The sequence below is a fragment of the Phocoena phocoena genome, chromosome 6, assembly GCF_963924675.1.
Source record: "Phocoena phocoena chromosome 6, mPhoPho1.1, whole genome shotgun sequence".
NCBI classification, from domain to species: Eukaryota; Metazoa; Chordata; class Mammalia; order Artiodactyla; family Phocoenidae; genus Phocoena; species Phocoena phocoena.
The window spans coordinates 72,629,361-72,648,195 of record NC_089224.1 but is presented as its reverse complement, the minus strand read 5'-3'; the positions used below and the strand labels follow the sequence as shown (position 1 = coordinate 72,648,195).

At 34.4% G+C, this 18,835-nt stretch overlaps 1 protein-coding gene across 4 annotated transcripts in view; it reads right to left on the bottom strand.

Moving 5' to 3' along the window:
- Nucleotides 1-18,835, bottom strand: part of VPS13A (vacuolar protein sorting 13 homolog A) — a 231,975-nt gene that overhangs the window by 178,122 nt on the left and 35,018 nt on the right. For all 4 annotated transcript variants that reach the window (XM_065879497.1, XM_065879498.1, XM_065879499.1 and 1 more), the window contains exons 6-17: nt 17,582-17,691; nt 16,825-16,884; nt 14,609-14,668; nt 14,319-14,399; nt 11,516-11,573; nt 7,174-7,301; nt 6,875-6,981; nt 5,264-5,435; nt 3,571-3,633; nt 2,955-3,084; nt 2,023-2,117; nt 1,547-1,689 (exon numbers count right to left, since the gene is read on the bottom strand). In XM_065879497.1, coding sequence (XP_065735569.1) covers nt 1,547-1,689; nt 2,023-2,117; nt 2,955-3,084; nt 3,571-3,633; nt 5,264-5,435; nt 6,875-6,981; nt 7,174-7,301; nt 11,516-11,573; nt 14,319-14,399; nt 14,609-14,668; nt 16,825-16,884; nt 17,582-17,691 — 1,207 coding nt within the window. The remainder of the gene's footprint in view (nt 1-1,546; nt 1,690-2,022; nt 2,118-2,954; nt 3,085-3,570; nt 3,634-5,263; nt 5,436-6,874; nt 6,982-7,173; nt 7,302-11,515; nt 11,574-14,318; nt 14,400-14,608; nt 14,669-16,824; nt 16,885-17,581; nt 17,692-18,835) is intronic.

Here is an 18,835-nt window from a genome sequence, read left to right as displayed (position 1 = left end):
AATTAAATAAAAGAAAAAAATGGGCAAAGGAATTTAATAGACAGTCCTCAAAAAAACTATACAGAAACAGCCAATAAATACACGAAAAGATGCTCAACATCATTAGCCATCAGGGAAGTGCAAATCAAAACCACAGTGAGATACTACTTTACACTCATTTAGGATGGCTGTAATCAAAAGGACAGGGAAGTGTTGGCAAGGGTGTAGCTAAATGGAAAACTCACACAATGCTGGTGGGAATGTAAAATGATGCAGCTGCTTTGGAAAACAGTCTGTCAATTCCTCAAAAAGTTAAATATAGAGTTACCATTTGAGGCAACAATTCCACTCCTAGGTATATAAACCAAAGAAAACTTGAAACTTGTCCATACAAAATACTGTCCATTAATTTTCATAGCAGCATTTTTCATAGTAGCAAAAAAGTGGAAACAAACCAAAAATATCCATCATCTGATGAATGGGCAAACAAAATGTGGTGTATCCATACAATGGAATATTATTTGGCAATAAAAAAGAATGAGGCACTAATTCATGCTATACCATGGATGAACCTTGAAAATATCATGCCTATTAGTAAAAGAAGCCAGACAGAGAAGGCCACATATTATATGATTCCATTAATATGAAATGCCCCAAACAAATTCTTAGAAATAGAAAGTAAATTAGTGCGACTTCCCTGGTGGTGCAGTGGTTAAGAATCCGCCCCCAATGCAGGGGACATGGGTTTGATCCCTGGGAAGATCCCACATACCATGGAGCAGCTAAGCCAGTGTGCCACAACCACTGAGCCTGCACTCTAGAGCCCGCGAGCCACAACTACTGAAGCCCATGCACCTAGAGCCCGTGCTCCACAAGAGAAGCCACCGCGACGAGAAGCCCGCAAACCACAACGAAGAGTAGCCCCCATGCGCCACAGCTAGGGAGAGCCCATGCGCGCAGCAAGGAAGACCCAATGCAGCCAAAAATAAATAAATAAATAATTTTTTTAAAAAAAAGAAAGTAAAATAGTTTTTACCAGACACTGGGGAGAGGGAGCAATGGGGAGTGACTGCTAATGGGTATTACTGTTTCCTTTACGGGGTGTTAAAATGTTCTGTAATTAGGTAATGATAACTGTTGTACAAGCTTGTAAATATACCATGTGGATTTGGTATACAATACAATGTGACAAAAAAGTGAATTGTACACTTTAATGGGTGCATTGTATGGTACGTGCATTATACCTCAATAAAGCTATTTTAAAACAGAAGATAAAATAAAGACACTCCCAGATAAAAACAAAATTGTTAATGCTGTTTCTTTTTCAATACTGTGATTGCTGACATTTTTGTATTATTCTTTAGTGTCTCTCAGCATGAAGTTTTCTACTGAACATGTGTTATTTTAACAATCCCAAAATATATATATTAATGAAAAAAACTACCTTTCTAAAAATACAAAAGGACAAATTAAACCGCAGTACTCTTTACAAAATACTGTATGACTAAATTCCAATCTCACAGTGAAATATTTTCTTACGGATAAGAGAAAATAAATTAATACTTACTTAACTGCTTGTGCTCCTGGTCTTTGCACAATCAAAGTGCTAAATTCTTCCACTACAATATCTAACAGTTCAGATTTTTGTTGTTTTTCTCTTAGAATAATAGACATACTTTTCAAGTGAACAAAAAACTTCATGGCTTCAAACTAGAGTATATTCAGAGGAATAAAATGAAAAAAATTATTATATATATATATATATATATATATATACAACAAATACTCCTATTTATATAGTTTATTCTTTCCAAAAACCAGAAAAATACTTCAAACACAACCCTTCATATATTAAAGGATCACCACATAACACTAAAAAGTAGGGGACAATTTTCATCCCTACCTTGGAAACTAAAATAAATGCAATATTTATAGACTCAAAGAAAGATGACAGAACAACTCAGTAACGTATATTTCTGAAAGGATTAAAAATAGGCATATCTATCACTAAATGCTCAGGTATAAGGCAAGAAAACATTTTACTGTTTTTGGCAAGGTTGGATCAACTGCTGTTTCACTATAGCCAATTGCTTCATATAGTAAAGTTTTTTCTTCAGGTGTCAACATTTCTTCAAGACCTAAAAATCATAAAGAAGTGTTTTATGTTCTTAACTGGTAACAAGATAAAACCGACCCAAAATTTAGCTGTTTTTAATAAATTAAATGCAAATTTTACTCTCTTTTTATAATACTTTTAAGAAATTATATTCACTGAATGCTAGATGGCATTGCCAATTTTAGAAGGTTTATTCTCCCAAAATATGAATTGCTAGATACATAAATTTAGCAATATTAATTTCTAAATATTTGTATTAAGCACACAAAATAGATACCTGTATTAGGCACTTAATGGCATTGTGTTAAACAACATACTTAGTGTACAAAGTAGGTAATATTAATACCATTTCTCCACATTTTATTACAGATGATGAAATTGAGGTTTAGAGAGCTTAAATAATATGCCAGGGCCACACTGCTAATAAACGATAGATCTAGGATGTAAACCTAAGCCCCTAAGCCTCCATGGTCTTAAGCATTTTGTTGGGAAGCAAAAATCTTTCCAACAAATAATTTCGATAAAAATTTACAGTGGTTTATACCCTTTCGGAATTTTTATTTTATCTATGACTGTGCTATATGCACTTACTAAATCCTCTAGACATAATGCTCTTTTGCAAGCATTAGTAAGATTTTAAAATTTATTTTATTTGATTTTTATTTAACACATATATTTACAATATTTAATAGTAATATTACTGATAATAAGAATTATAATAAATAAATAAATAAGACTTAAAATGTCTATTTTAATGAAAGAGAAAATTTCCTGCAAAACTTAATTTCACACCTGATGGTTAGCTACACTACCATAGCCTGATGATTAACTGCACTACTATAAAATGAAATGGACATACTCCCAGGTTTAAGATCTGGTTGTTGTTTAGTATATGATTCTGACCAAGTCCACAGCCAGCTAAACCATCCTTTATTATCCTCTGACTCTTGTGCTCCTTCTCTGAAAATCCTGTATCCAGCTTTCTTTACCTAAAATGAATAAATTTACAAACAAATGACAAATTATCCTTTATTTAGTAATCTAAAGAAACAGGATGATATTTCTAAAACTTATCTACTTTAGTGAATAAGTGTAAACAATAATCATACTGACAATAAAACATAGTAACCACAACATTGGCCAAACATCAGAATTTAGGATTACCAGGTACTTAGCACCACTGTCTTATAAGCAATGGTAATGGGGGGGAAAAAATTGGCTTTCACCTTCATATGAACTCTCAGTATTTGATAAACCCAATTAGTTAGAAAGAATTTTTTTCCCATAGAACCTGTCTGGTTTAAATACATGTAGCAAAACAGTGCATGAAATTTTCTTGTAAAAGAAATAAGCAAATTTGAACCCTTTTTAGGAAACAGTATATTACAGCACAATACCAGTAACATTACAACATCTATCAAATCTGTATAAATTCTAGATTTATTTTTACTAATTGAAAGACAATCTGGAATTACCTCAACTTCTGCCTGTTGTCTTGCTATAGTTATATTAAATACATCCAAAGTCTTTTCCAACTCCTAAAAATATAAATAAAGTGTGTTTACATAAATAACTTTATATAAATAATTTTCATTTTTCTCTATCAAATTGCTATACTAAAGAAGAGATAGGAAGCAGAAAACAGGTCACCCATCAACATAATATTCCTGTTAAATTCTGAAAAGCAATGCTTGTATATACGTCAGCTTGGAAATTAGTAATGATGGAACAACTTTCTCAACAAAGAAATCATACATGTCATGCATGTAAGAGTTAGAATACTACAAGATACACAGGCACGTACTAGAAGATAACATACATGCACTGTTTTAAATGACTTTTATTTGGGCTTTAACTACAGTTAAGGGTAAACACATTAGTGTCACTTTCAACTAAAAATACAATTATACGTCCTTCATATTACATGCACATTTCATACGTCATCATTAAGATATATATATCAAGTAGATCTAGATACACTTAAATCTTGTTTTTAAATTTTATACTTTTCCAAGTATTTCAGTATAGCTACTGAAATAAATTTTATACTTTTCCAAGTATTTCAGTATAGCTACTGAAATAAACTGAGATAAGCTCAATCTTTCATCATATCTATACATTATTTCCATGATTACTTTTGAGAGCTTCATGCTCAAACCACTTTTAGTCCCAAAGAGAAACAGTGATGACCAACCATTACCTGGAAAACTTTACTCAGGGTTCTACAGTCTAGTAGACTTAGAGGGTTAATGTTAAGATCCAAAACTAGGTAAGGAAATCTGTAACCACCAAAGCAGAAACCCAAGCATTCATAATAGCCTAGGTCTTCAGAAAGTCTTCTATTTCAAAAATAAAAATAAAACTCAATCTTAGGGAGTTTTTTGGAAATTGGCCTGGATTCAAAATAATTCCATTACTTTTGAGAGACTAACTCTTCTTAGACTCCCTAAGCTGTACTTCATCCATCAGTAAAACAGTCCCGTCTAGAATATACCATAATGCTAAAAGATTAAGACTAATATTTAGAGAACTCAGGAGCCAGCTAATTAAACGTAAAGTTGCTGGTGAAGACCAGAAATGCCACAAGGATTAAGAGGAAAAAAAGCACTGTTTGAGCAAAAAATTCAGAAAAGTTCATACAAGAGATGGGATGTAAGCAAAACTTGAGGAATGAGTGAAACTGAGATAGAGATGAAGAAAGGCAGATGGAATGCATGAGCAGACTTGGCTATAAGTATAAGCATATACATATAGAAGACAGGAAATTTATTTGATTAATGCACAGTTAGATGGTAACATAGGGAAAAATGGAGTGGTGACATAACATAAGGCTTTGAAACCAACACAGAGAAGACTGGAATCAATGGAACAAATACTTTCTAGGCTTTTGAGGTTTGTAAATGTCATAATAATGAGGCTTCCAGTTACTATTTGCATAAACCCAAATCTCTCCAGATTGAGGAGAATCTCAAATTCCAAATGCACACAGGAAAACATCACCAGGGTTTGTAACATCCCATAGAAGTTAAGGAGTATGAAAAAGTCTAGTAAGTAAAAGAGACAGAGAATGATCAGTACAAATTAGAACAGATAAGTAGGGAGTGTTAGTCACTAAAGACTGAGGAGTTAAGTAGTACAAAATATTTAACAAATTTTTTAAATGCTAACCTCCAAAGAGTTGAGAAGTTCACCAGATGGCTTCTTACTTGTTAGCTTTTTTTTATACAGTTCTTTATATTGCTTCATTTTTTGCCTATGTTCTCTTATATGCTTCCATGACCACATCCGTAAGTGGGGCCGAACATTTACTTCAAGAATACCACATATAGCATAAACCCACCTAGTTAAAAAATAAAAACAAAAACCCTACACTTAAAAACACTCTCAGACCAACAGTATAAAATATAACTGATACTGCTCCTACTCTAACAGCATACATAATACAGAGACTATGAAAATGGTATATTATCTGGGCACTTGCTTCTTCCCAGCCCTATTAGTAATTAACAATACACTATTTAGTCTTACCTCTTTCCTAAATGAAAATAATCAAAATCACTGAATTTTGTTACAATAAATATAGTTCTACAGAAAAACTATTAAAGTATTAATTGGCAACTAGCACTTCAGCCACTTCTATAGTAATTAAAATAGTCAACTGAAAGAGTAATTGCAACTTCTAGAAACTAGGAAAGAGCTTAGTAACTGGAAAAATAAGACTTTTGAATTTTAAAAAGGGGTTGCACTTTATAGACTACCATAACCCTTTCAGGTTTATAATAGGTTTAATATGTCTGATACCAAAGTTTGAAAACTAAAAAAAGACACGGTTAGAAAACAAACTGGGATATGTTTCTTAATAATTCCAAAAATACAGTAAATGAATGGAATGCTAGTATTTCCAGTTGTAAATTCATTATAAAGAATCCTTTAACTTAATTTTACTCATGTAATAAGCAAAAGCCACTACAAGTGTTTCAAGACAAATATTACATTATAGTTTCTATCAGCCCTTAAAGAGTATCTCAAAAAGTCAAGAAATTCACTTTTATACTGTATTTTTTAAATCTTAAAAAACTTAGATTGAGCAATTCCACTGGGTATCTACCTGAAGAAAATGAAAACACTAATTCAAAAAATATATGCACTCCCATGTTCACTGCAGCATTATTTACAAGAGCCAAGATATGGAAACAACCAAGTGCCCACTGATGGATGAATGGATCAAGAAAATGTGTGTATATATATACACACAATGAAATGTTATTCAGCCATAAAAGGAATAAAATCTTGCCATTTGTGACAACACGAATGGCTACTGAGGGCATTATGCTAACTGAAATAAGTCAGACAGACAAAGAGAAAGACAAATACTGTATGATCTCACTTATATATTGAATTTTAAAAAATGAGCTCATAGATCCCGAGAATACACTGGTGGTAGCCAGAGGCAGTGGGTCGGGGATGCTCAAAATGGGTGAAGGGGATCCAGAAAACTTCCAGTTATAAAATAAATAAATCATGGGGATATAATGTACAGCATGGCAACTACAGTTACTAATACTGTATGGCATATTTGAAAGTTGCTAAGAGAATAGATCTTATAAGTTCTTATAACAAAAAAAATAGTTTTGTTAACTATGCATGATATTGGATGTTAACTAGACTTATTGTGGTGATCATTTTGCAATATATACCAATATCGAATCATTAGGTCATACGCCTGAAACTAATATATGTCGATTATACTTCAATTTGAAAAAATTTAAGGCATATTACCATTCTTTGGCATGGTAGTGGAGAGGTACATCAGGTTTGAATTTCCTATATGGTAGATTTTGCGTCATCATATCAACCGATTCAAGAAGTTCCATAAGACTGAAATACTGAAGAATGAAAAAATTAAAGTTCTTAAATGTTTCAGATTTTTTGTTTGTCAAAGATAAAAGTTAAATTATTGACTTTTTAAGGAAATGTTATCATATACCATTATGAGTTTTTGAAAAACATTTAAAATCTTAGCTCTCCTTTTATCAAACTATAACTCACAATTTAAAATTTCATTAAAAAAAAATCACCTGTGGTTTATTAAGTTCAATTGTTATGTCATGTAACTCAATATCCAGGCTTATTTTGGGGGCAGAAAAGTCAAAATCCAATCCGCGATTCATCTGAAGTTTGGCATTAGCAGATATGGGGCGAAATACTGGAAAATAACACAGATTTTTAAAAATTAAATTGAGTTTTTTTCAAGAGTCTCAAAGTGCTAAAGGAATCAAGTTGAAAATGCTGATTTTCATTTCTTATATACCCTTTCTACAGCTCCCAGATTTCCATACTGCTATGATTTGATCATATGAACTGTCAGTGTTGAAGAGTCTTTTATATTTTTCCTATCTATAATTCATATTGTCTTTTATGAGTACAATAAAAGCTAAGCGAACTCCTCAAAACAACAAAATAATCCTTACAAGCAGGAACACTCTCTAAAAGGCAAAAGAGTCCAGTAAGACAATTTTAATAAAAGTATAGTTTTAAGGAATGAATATAATTAGAAATGCTAAGGGGAAAAATATTTTATTTAGCCACTGACTTTCATTATATAATTATAATTCCTGAATTTTGGGTCAGTGTCTCTGTATCCATCTGTCCCCCCTTTTAACTTGAAAAAAGAGAGGAGATAAGATGAGAGTTTATCCAAGATAACCTTCTTGGCTCAACTCATAATCTAAGATTTCTCTCAACCCTTTGTATTTAGTGCCAAAAAGAATAAGAATAATGCAGAGGGAGACCAGTAATAGCAGAATCTAGAAAGATATCAACCACTAAATTATAAGCTAATTTGTATACAAAGATAATATATTCCTCTTCTTTTAATCATCCCTCGGGCATAGCACTAAATTCAAAAATACTTTTTTTTTTTTTTGCGATACACAGGCCTCTCACTGTTGCGGCCTCTCCCGTTGCGGAGCACAGGCTCCAGACGCACAGGCTCAGCGGCCATGGCTCACGGGCCCAGCCGCTCCGCGGCATGTGGGATCTTCCCAGACCAGGGCACGAACCCGTGGCCCATGCATCAGCAGGCGGACTCTCAACCACTGTGCCACCAGGGAAGCCCCCCAAAATACTTTTAATTTGAATAGAACAAGAAGGTATTCATCAATAGGGGACCAGTTAAATTCATTACTCTATACAACAGAATACCATACAGTTAAAAATGAGAAAAATTTATATGTAAATAAATGGAAGGATATTGAAAGAGAAAGTTTAGAAAGTATATGTATAAAGCAATAATACCAGTATTTGAAAAGTAAAATTATTCCTCTCCTCCAGCTTTAACTCTTGTTAAACAAGACTATACCAGCCACTATACCCTCCTTGGTTACAATAATTTATCCACCCCTGGGCTTCACCCTCTCCTATCTCTCTCAGATTTTAGCTCCTGGCAACTCTAATTTCTGGATTATTTCAATATACAAATGATCGTTCCAATATCATAGCCTCTCAGTTCCTTGGACTCTTCCCCCCTCACCTCATCCACTAGACCTTATCATACCGATATCCTCAACCTCTCAATAAACTCAGGCTCAAGCATCCAACTCTCCTACCACCACCATCTATCTCTCTAGTAATCCAATACCAAACCTCAAGTCTTAAGGGAACTACCATTCATTGATCCTCTTATCTTTGCTCTGTCTTTCACTTCTGCTTCATGTCCTCAGCTCTCTCCCTACCCTATTGACAGTTATTTCAGTCATTCCCTTGCATTCACCCTTTAACTCCTTGGCCCTTCTCACTTCGTTAATACTTACTAGGCAAAACTCGAATTCTGAATAAAGCCACTCTATTTACTCCACACCTCTATTTACTCCACATCAATACCTACGCAGCTGTATGTGGTTGGGAAAAAACAAAATCACACTGATTGGTCTCACGTTAATGTCATAAATCTCAAGTAGGTACTTAATGTTGTTGACTAATCACACAACATTCTTTTAGTCCAGGGATAGGCCAAACCTATACCACAGCCTGTTTTTGTATAGCAAGTGAGCTAGGAATGATTTTTTTTTTTTTTTTTTTGCAGTATGTGGGCCTCTCACTCTTGTGGCCTCTCCCGTTGCGGAGCACAGGCTCCAGACGCGCAGGCTCAGTGGCCATGGCTCACAGGCCCAGCCACTCTGCAGCATGGGGGATCTTCCCGGACCGGGGCACGAACCCGCATCCCCCGCGTCGGCAGGTGGACTCTCAACCACTGCGCCACCAGGGAAGCCCAGGAATGATTTTTATACTTTTAAAGGGTTGTTTAAAAGAAACAGAAAAATATGTGACAGAGACTATACATAACCTATAAAATGTAAAATGTTTGTTTACTACATGGCCCTTTGCAAAAAGAAAACTAGCCAAACCCTACTCTGGCCCAGTGGTTCTCAAACTGTAGTATTCATCAAAATCACTAGGACAGCTTGTTAAAAATAGATTGCTAAGCTTCACTCTCAGATGTTCTGATTCAGTATGTCTGGGATGGGCCCTGGAATTTATATTTCTAACATGTTTCCAAGTGATACTGATATTGCTAGTCTAAACAGCACTTTGGTAATACTGCTCTCATCAATTCATTCTCTCATTCCCCTACATGGCCATCTCATAGCCCCTCCTCCATCTGAAAACCTCTAATTCCTCAGATAGTTTAAAAAAAAAAAAAGAGTTCAGAAGAAAAAAAACCCATTAACTCCAATCACCATATTTACTTGTTCACCCAACACTAAGACTTCCTTCCTCCCTTCCTTCCTTCCTTCCTTCCTTCCTTCCTTCCTTCCTTCCTTCCTTCCTTCCTTCCTTCCTTCCTCCCTCCCTCCCTTCCTTCCTTCCTGGCTGTGTTGGGTCTTCGTAGCTGCATGCAGGCTTTAGTTGCAGCAAGCCAGTGGCTACTCTGCATTGCAATGCATGGGCTTCTTATTGTGGTAGCTTCTCTTGTTGCAGAGCACGGGCTCTAGGCGCACGGGCTCAGTAGTTGTGGCCTGTGGGCTCTAGAGTGCAGGCTCAGTAGTTGTGGCACATGGGCTTAGTTGCTGTGCGGAATGTGGGATCCTCCCAGACCAGGGCTAAAACCCGTGTCCCCTGCATTGGCAGGTGGATTCCTAACCACTGTGCCACCAGGGAAGTCCCGGACTTCTCTCCTATAATTGAAATCTACCTTATAAACAAACTGACCATGATCCTACCTGTGGCAAAGCATTCCACTTGTACACTAGATTCTACCCCCTTTCACCCATGTCAATACAGAAATAATCCCTTCTCTCTCTTATTTTTCATGTTCTATGGATCATTCCAATCCTAGTCTATAAACAAGATGCTATCTCTCCCATTAAATAAAAACACAAAAAACAAAACCAAAAAGAAATCCTTCATTCATCCTTCCCCCTCCAGCAAGTGTGCCAGTTATCAACTGATTGCCCATAACCTCCAGATCACCCTTCCCTGCCTGCTCTAAAACCTAGATTTGGGTCCTTTAAATAGTTTTTCTTTATCAGCTAGCATAATGTTAATCTTTATCAGCAGAGGACACGGGAGAGATACTGCAGGAGCAAGGAGTTATGCTTCCTGGTTCTAATGTACTCATTCAGCAGACTCCTGCAGTGCCATGGTTCTGCAACACGCAGCTCCTAAAGAAAATGGCTTCTCCAGTGTCCAGGTCCTCCAGCACAACAGATTTCTTCAGCACCAGACTCCTGCAGTACATGGCAGCTTGCACCATCCAACAGCCAGCAAATTCTCTCAGTACGCTGCTAAGGCAGTTTTAGAGTGGAGTGCCTTCTGGAGACAACTCTCCATGAGGCTCCCTAAAGGGTCTGTTTCCCTAAAGTTCCTGAATGAGAATTTACAGGTTTAACTGGCAGGGCACCACAGACTTTCCTGCCTCCTAGTGACCCTTGGCCACACCCTTTCCAACAAGTTCTAGATCTCAGTGCTGAGGGAGGTAGACCCCCTTCTTTGGACACTCCACCTAAGTCCTAGGGTAAGGGCTGTTCCTTCTATCTACTGTTCTTATATTCTTTAGCATTCTCTTTACTTTTTACTAGCCAATCCCTTGTTACTCTAATCCCCTGTTATATTTAGTAATTCTTCATAAATACTTTCCCTGCTCAAATTAGTATGTGGTTTCTCTTTCTTCATCAGACTCTGACTGAAACAGCCAGAAATAACAGCAGGGTAAAGGAGAAATAAGACAAATTTGAAGTGACAGATTTGAGAATCATCAACACACATGACACAGAAAAGTGTTTTGTTTCTGCATATATATTATAAATATATTTAATTTTGTGGGAAAATTAACATGAAATATCAGTGACATCAACAATATTCATTTAAAATTTATACTGATTACTTTAATTGTACATTTATTTTATGAGATGTACTTACCAAAATCATAACCTTTTGGAATAATACTTTCATCAACAATACCATTCCTCAGGCTGTCCTATTAAAAGACAAATTGATTTTATTTATATTCGTGTCAATATACCTTTATTCTACAAAATCCTATTATATGCAAAAGAAAAATGCCTAAAAGCAATTTAAAAAATAACTCAAACTTAGCAGAACTTAGCTAAGAAAATATTAAAATGGTTAGACACTATCTCATTAAACTACTATTATATAAGACTGCTCTAGAAATTTTTAGGATATGTGTGTTTACATATATGTGTACAAGCAAATACACAAAATTTGACAGAATTCAACATCTATTTATGAAAAAAACTCTCAACAAAGTGGGTACAGAGTTAATGTATCTCAACATATGAAGGCCATAGATGAAAAGCCCACAGCTATCATCATACTCAAGGGTGAAAAGCTGAAAGCTTCTCCTCTAATATCGGGAACAAGACAAAGAAGCCCACTTTCACCACTTTTATTCAACAGAATATTAGAAGTCCTAGCCAGAGAAATTAGGTAAGAAAAATAAAGGCATACAAATTGGAAAGGAAGAAGTAAAACTGTCACTATTTGCAGATGACATAATAATATAAATAGAAAACCCTAAAGATTCCACCAAAAACTGTTAAAACTAATACTAAATGAATTAAAGTTGCAGGATATAAAAATCAATATATGGAAAACTGAGGTGTTTCTATATACTAATAACAAACTATCTGAAAGAGAAATTAAGAAAAAAATTCCATTTACAATTGCATCAAAATGTAACAATAAATTTCACCATGGTGAAAGACTTGTACCCTGCAAATGATAAGGCACTGAGGAAAGAAAATGAAAAGGACAATAACTGATGGAAAGACATTCCATGCTCATGGATTTGAATAATTATCATTGTTAAAATGTCCATATTACCCAAAGCAATCTACAGATTCAATGCCATCACCATCAAAATACCAACTGCTTTCTTCACAGAAATAGAAAAAACAATACTAAAATTTGTATGGAACCACAAAGGAACCCAAATAGCCAAAGCAATCTTGAGAAAGAAGAACAAAGCTGGAGGCGTCATGCTCCCTGATTTCTAAATTACAAAGCTTTAGTAATCAAAACAATATGGTACTGGCATAAAAACAGATACAGATCAACAGAATAGAACAGACAACCCAGAAATCCCATGCATATATGGTCAGTTCATTTATAACAAAGAAGCCAAGAATATACAATGGGGAAACGACAGTCTCTTCAATAAATGGTGTTGGGAAAACTTGACAGCCATATGCGAAAGAATGAAATTGCACTACTACCTTACATGATAAATGAAAATAACTCAAAATGGATTAAAGACTTGAACATAAGACCTGAAACCATAAAAATCCCTAGAAGAAAACAGGTGGTAATTTCCTTGACATCTGTTTTGGTGATGATTTTTTGGACTGGACAACAAAAACAAAGGCAACAAAAGCAAAAATAAACAAATATGACTACACCAAATTAAAGGCTTCTGCACAGCAAAGGAAACCATCAATTACATGAAAAGGGAACCTTATGAATGAAAGAAAATATATGCAAATCATATACCTGATAAGGGGTTAATATCTGAAATATATAATGAACCCATATAACTCAAAAGCAAAAAAATAAACCATCCAATTAAAAAATGGGCAGAATACCTGAAAAGACATTTTTCAAAGAAGAAATACAGATGGCTAACAGGTACATTAAAAGATGCTCAACAACACTAATCATTAGAGAAATGCAAATCAAAACCACAAAGAGATACCACCTCATACTTGTTAGAATGCCTATTTTCAAAAAGACAAAAAATAACAAATGTTGGTGAGAATGTGAAGAAAAGAGAACCCTTCTGCTCTGGTGGTGGGATGCGAATTGGTGCAGACACCATGGAAAACAATAGCGGAGCCTCGAAAAATTAAAAATAGAACTACCATGTGATCCAATAGTTCCACTTCTGAGTATTTTCCTGAAGAAAACAAAAGCACTAACTTGAAAACATATCTGTACCATGTTCACTGCAGCATTATTTATAATAGCCAAGATATGGAAACAACCTAAATGTCCTTCAAAAGGTGAATGAAGAAAATGTTTTACACACACACAATGGAATATCACTCAGCCATAAAAAAGAATGAAATTGTGTCATCTGTGACAACACAAATGGACCATGAAATAGCTCAGAGAAAAACAAATACTGTATTATCTCACTTCATGTGCAATTTAGGAAAAAAAGACAAACTCAGAGATACAGAGAACACACTGGTGGTTGCCACAGGTGGGGAGTGGGGATGGGCAAAATTGATGAAAGGAGTCAAAAGGTCCAAACTTCAGTTATAAAATAATTATTATGTCAGGTGGATGTAATGTACAACAGGCGACTGTAGTTAATAATACTGTATTGCATATTTGAAAGTTGCTAAGAGTAAATCTTAAAAGTTCTCATCACAAGAAAAGAAACTGTGTAACTGTGTATGGTGATGGATGTTAACTAGACTTACTGTGGTGATCATTTTGCAATATTTACAAATATCAAAACATTATGTTGCATACATGTAACTAATAAATGCTGCATGTCAATTATACAAAAAAGGCATGTATTTATATGTTTCTGTACAGACACATATATATTCACCTATTTCCGCTAATGGATTTTGCCTAAGGAAAAAAAGGACAACTGACTACAGTATGTCAGATAAATGACAATGAATAAAACCTTATGCAAAATATGATACCAACAAAAGTGTATATGCATATATCAAAAAAATTTACTCACCAATGATTCATCATAATTACTAAGATAAAACATCTGAGACTTCACATTCCAATAGGCAAAAAGGTTATCCAATAGGATTAACTGAAAATAAATCAATTTTATTATAAGCCTCATTTTCACTGAAGATTCTTTAACATATGCGTTTTTCTGAATCTCAAATATTTGGTCATATAACAGTTAAGCAAGTAAACACAATTCACAAAAATCCTTATCTATATATTATCATTTGCCTTCCTAATTAAAAGTATCTTTTGTCAAGCCCATGGGTTGAAAAAACATATTTATTTTACCTTACGAAATAGTTTCTCAGTTTCATCATGTAAACATGGAATCCAGTATTGATCAGTTGTCTGAAAAGGAAAATAAAAAGCAGTAAAAAACTGTCACTTGCATGTGAAATGGCAGAGTGATAAATAGAATCTATCATGCCCTAGACCAAGTTTCCATTAAAATGTCCTTGAAAACAACATTCAGGGGCTTCCCTGGTGGCGCAGTGGTTAAGAATCCGCCTGACAATGCAGGGGACACAGGTTCGAGCCCTGGTCCGGGAAGATCCCACATGCCGCAGAGCAACTAAGCCCACGCACCACAACTACTGAGCCTGTGCTCTAGAGCCCACCAGCCACAACTACTGAGCCCGTGTGCCACAACTACTAAAGCCTGCGTGCCTAGAGCCCGTGCTCCACAACAAGAGAAGCCACCGCAGTGAGAAGCCCACGCACCACAAAGAAGAGTAGCTCCCGCTTGCCGCAGCTAGAGAAAAAAAAAACCCACAGGCAGCAACGAAGACCCAATGCAGCCAAAAATAAAATAAATAAATTTTAAAAAATAATAATAATAACGTTCAGTCAAAGAATATTAACTGAATATTCTGCATTCAAGGATCTCATTGCTTGGTGGAAAAGCAAACTAGTAAACAAATTACAAACAGGTAAATGCCATTATGGAGCTTAAATACACAGTACTCAGGGAGAACATAGTGGGAGCCTCAATCTCAGGGAGGTGATGGCAAAAGTGATATCTAACCTAATAAGTGACTCATTAATAGAAATTATCAATTCTAACTTCAGTAGGGAATATGATTCGCGGTAGGAAGATATTTGAATATATGACATGTTCAAAGAAGTGAAATAGCCCAATATGGCCCAAGAACATATTCAAAACAACGGAAAGAGGTAAAGTTAGGTATCTTACCTGGGGACAGATTACAAAAGGATTATAAACTATTTTAAGACAAACCTATGGACTTTATTCTAATAGCAATAAAAAGTCGCTGAGGGGAATAAACTGATATCTGAAGCTTATGTTAAAAAGACGGTTTTCTTTTTTTTTCTAGAGAACTAAATGGACTAGAACAGTGTTGCTCAAAGTTTTCACACAATTAGGATCACCTGGAAGGCTTTTTAAACTAGATTGCTGGGTCCCAACCTGAGTTTCTAATTTAATATGTCTGGGCTGGGGGACAAGTTTCCAAGGACCTCCAAAACCAGTGGTGAAAACCACTGCTGACACAGTTACCAATCACCTTCACATTGCCAAATCCAATGGCTAATTCTCCACCCTTATTTTTCAGCGTTAACAGTAGCATTTGACAGTTTACCTCACCCAACTTTATTGAATAACTTTTCACTTGACTTTTCTTTTTTCTCTTTCTGCTTGAGGTGGATCCAAGTTTTAAAAACAAATCATACACAAAAGCTTAATGAACATAACAAATAAAAGAATATAATGAAATACTATAGAGTAGTTGAACTGGATCAACTGAACTACACGTGGCAATAAATACACGTCACAAACAATGTGTAGAGAAAAAAGGGAACTTACAGAAGAATCACATATTTATGTAAACTTTTAAAAATCTACCAAATATTATACAGTTTTAATGGATATATTATATAAAGTTTAAAAACTTAGGATGTTTATCTCTTGGGTAGGAGAGAAGAGTGGAGTGGAATACAAAAGGAATTTATTCATAACAGCTTATTCTTTAAAAGTATTTAAAACTTAATCTAAATGACAAATTCAACAATCATGCCTTCTAGATATGAGCAAATGTTTCATAATTCTCTATGTGCTCCTATACTTTTAAAATTTTTCAATTTGAAAAATCAGACAGGAAGAAAATATGCCACGATTATTAACAATAGTGATGATAAAATGATTTGTTTCTTTAGGCTTTTCATGACTTATCAAAGATTCTGAAATGAACATTACTTTTATTTTGTACTATGCATTTAAAATTCAGAATGGATTTTTAAAGAAAATAAGTATCAAATATCATAACTGGCAAATAATAGGCTCTCACATTTGAAACTAAATTTGATTGTCAACCATTCTTTGAACTGTAAAACTACCTACCCTCAGTCCCAATCCAGTCTATGCATTTCCTGTACCACTTCTTTATAGATACCTACTCCTGATGCTGGCATATATTAACAGTAATTACTAATTTAATTAACTATACTGCAAAATTAAATATGGTTGAATTTCTTTTTAAACAAAGTACCTGCATGCTGAGATTTTGAAGGGAAATACCAAATGACAGTGGGTTGTCTCGATTTGTGACCTAAAGAGGAAAACAGAGTAAATTTTACTCAGATTTTTAGTAGTTGTATAAAATTCATATTATAGAAGAACTTCACTTTCTGGGAAGTATGCTATTTTGAACCTTCAGAAACATTTTCCGACTTTCTGGAATAATTTTTATTCCTGTATTTTTCCTAATACTAATTAAAATATTAAGTATCAATGTATTAGTGTAGTACAATAATACATCTGCATAATGTTTTTCAGTCTGCAAAAAAAGAAGTTTATAAAAAAAGTGATTGACCCTCACAACAGAACTATGAGAAGCCAATGATTATGTGTTTGAGAGAATACATGATCTATTTGACATCAAACAATTAGTTAAGTCTAGCTCTAATGATTCCTAGACCATTGCTCTTTCCAGGAAGAAAACACAGTATAATTTAAAGTATTTTAAAAATATATAACTGCGAAATTCATAACTCCCATTTATCAAAGGTGATTATAATATAAGCAAGGCATTTACCTTCATTATCTGATGTTCGAACATTTTAGGAAAGTGTAATCAAGGCACTAAGGACTGCAAATTACAACTATAATTATAAAAAATAAAGATAATGTCATCTTCAGCTCTATATCCCTCCACTTCCCAGCATCTCATAAGTTGACCACTACAGAGCAGGTGTCAACAAACAGTAAAATAAATATAAACCATTATCACCTATTAAAATACTTACATCATCTTCATAGCGAATATGGATGTTGGAAATTTTCACTTGAAGATTTTTTATGATCTGAGTAATTAATTTTTCTGTAAAAGTGTCCTGTTTCTCCACCCGATGTTTTTCTACAATTGCAAATATCCATTTTTGATTTGAATGAAAAATACACTCTATGTGTATACACTTATTGAGGTAACATAACTGTTACCTTGTTAAAGAAATATATCTGTATTTGTAAACAGAACACTAAAAGCCTGCTTGCCAGAAGTCTTACATACCAAAAGGCTTTCACAGGTGACTAAATGCACACAGTTTTCAAAAGCCACTTTCTTATCCAATCAAACTAAAGCCAAATATGTAGAATTTACTGTCATCAAATTTTATAATTTCTGTTAGCTATACCTGAGTATATAAGGACATAGAAAACAATAAAGATTATTAGGTAAGAATATAACAGGCTTATATTAGAAGAGCCAGAAACAGTAGCAAAGAATGAATCTCTGCTAAAATTTATGCTATCATCATAAGTTGTCTGTGGTTAGAAGTATAAAACAGCTGAATGTGCTCCTTCCCCAATGAATACAAAATAGGAAGATATAAGATCCTTTCCCTCTCTCCTTTTAAGCAAGGATGAAGGAAGTTCATCATTTGTTTTATTTTCCAAAATGAGATTAACTATCTCTTCAATACTTTTCAGGGAAATATAAAGAATTGAGGTTCGTAATTTCTTTTTTAATATGCCTGTGATAATCACTAATTACTAACGTTTTTGACCCCACTTGAAAATGCCAATGAAGGTGATCTCCTTTCCTATTTCTAGTCCTATTCCACCTGTATCTACATATTGTTTATCTTTTCCTCTAATGACCTACTACTCTCTAATTCAGCTGACCCAGAAGGTCTCAAATAAAAAGTTGATGAAGATATCACATGTACATCAAAGACAAGTGTGAGTGAACAAGAGATAAGTGAATATATTTGAATATATTGAAAAGGACTTTAGAATTAAAAAGTGCAAAGTAGAATATAAACTCTTTGAAGACAGAACATTTTATTTTAAATGCTGAATGAATCCCACCACTACCTAATAAAATCCTCTGCTCTATAAATTTATTCAGTCATTCAATTAAATGCTAAATCTTTCTTTCCCTACCCACTAGTTTCTTTCTGACTTCCTTATCTGGCTCTGATTCCATAATAAATTATTTCACTAACACTTTAAACTCTGTGCTCTCTTTTTTCTCCTTTTCCTCTGTCAATAAAGCTCCA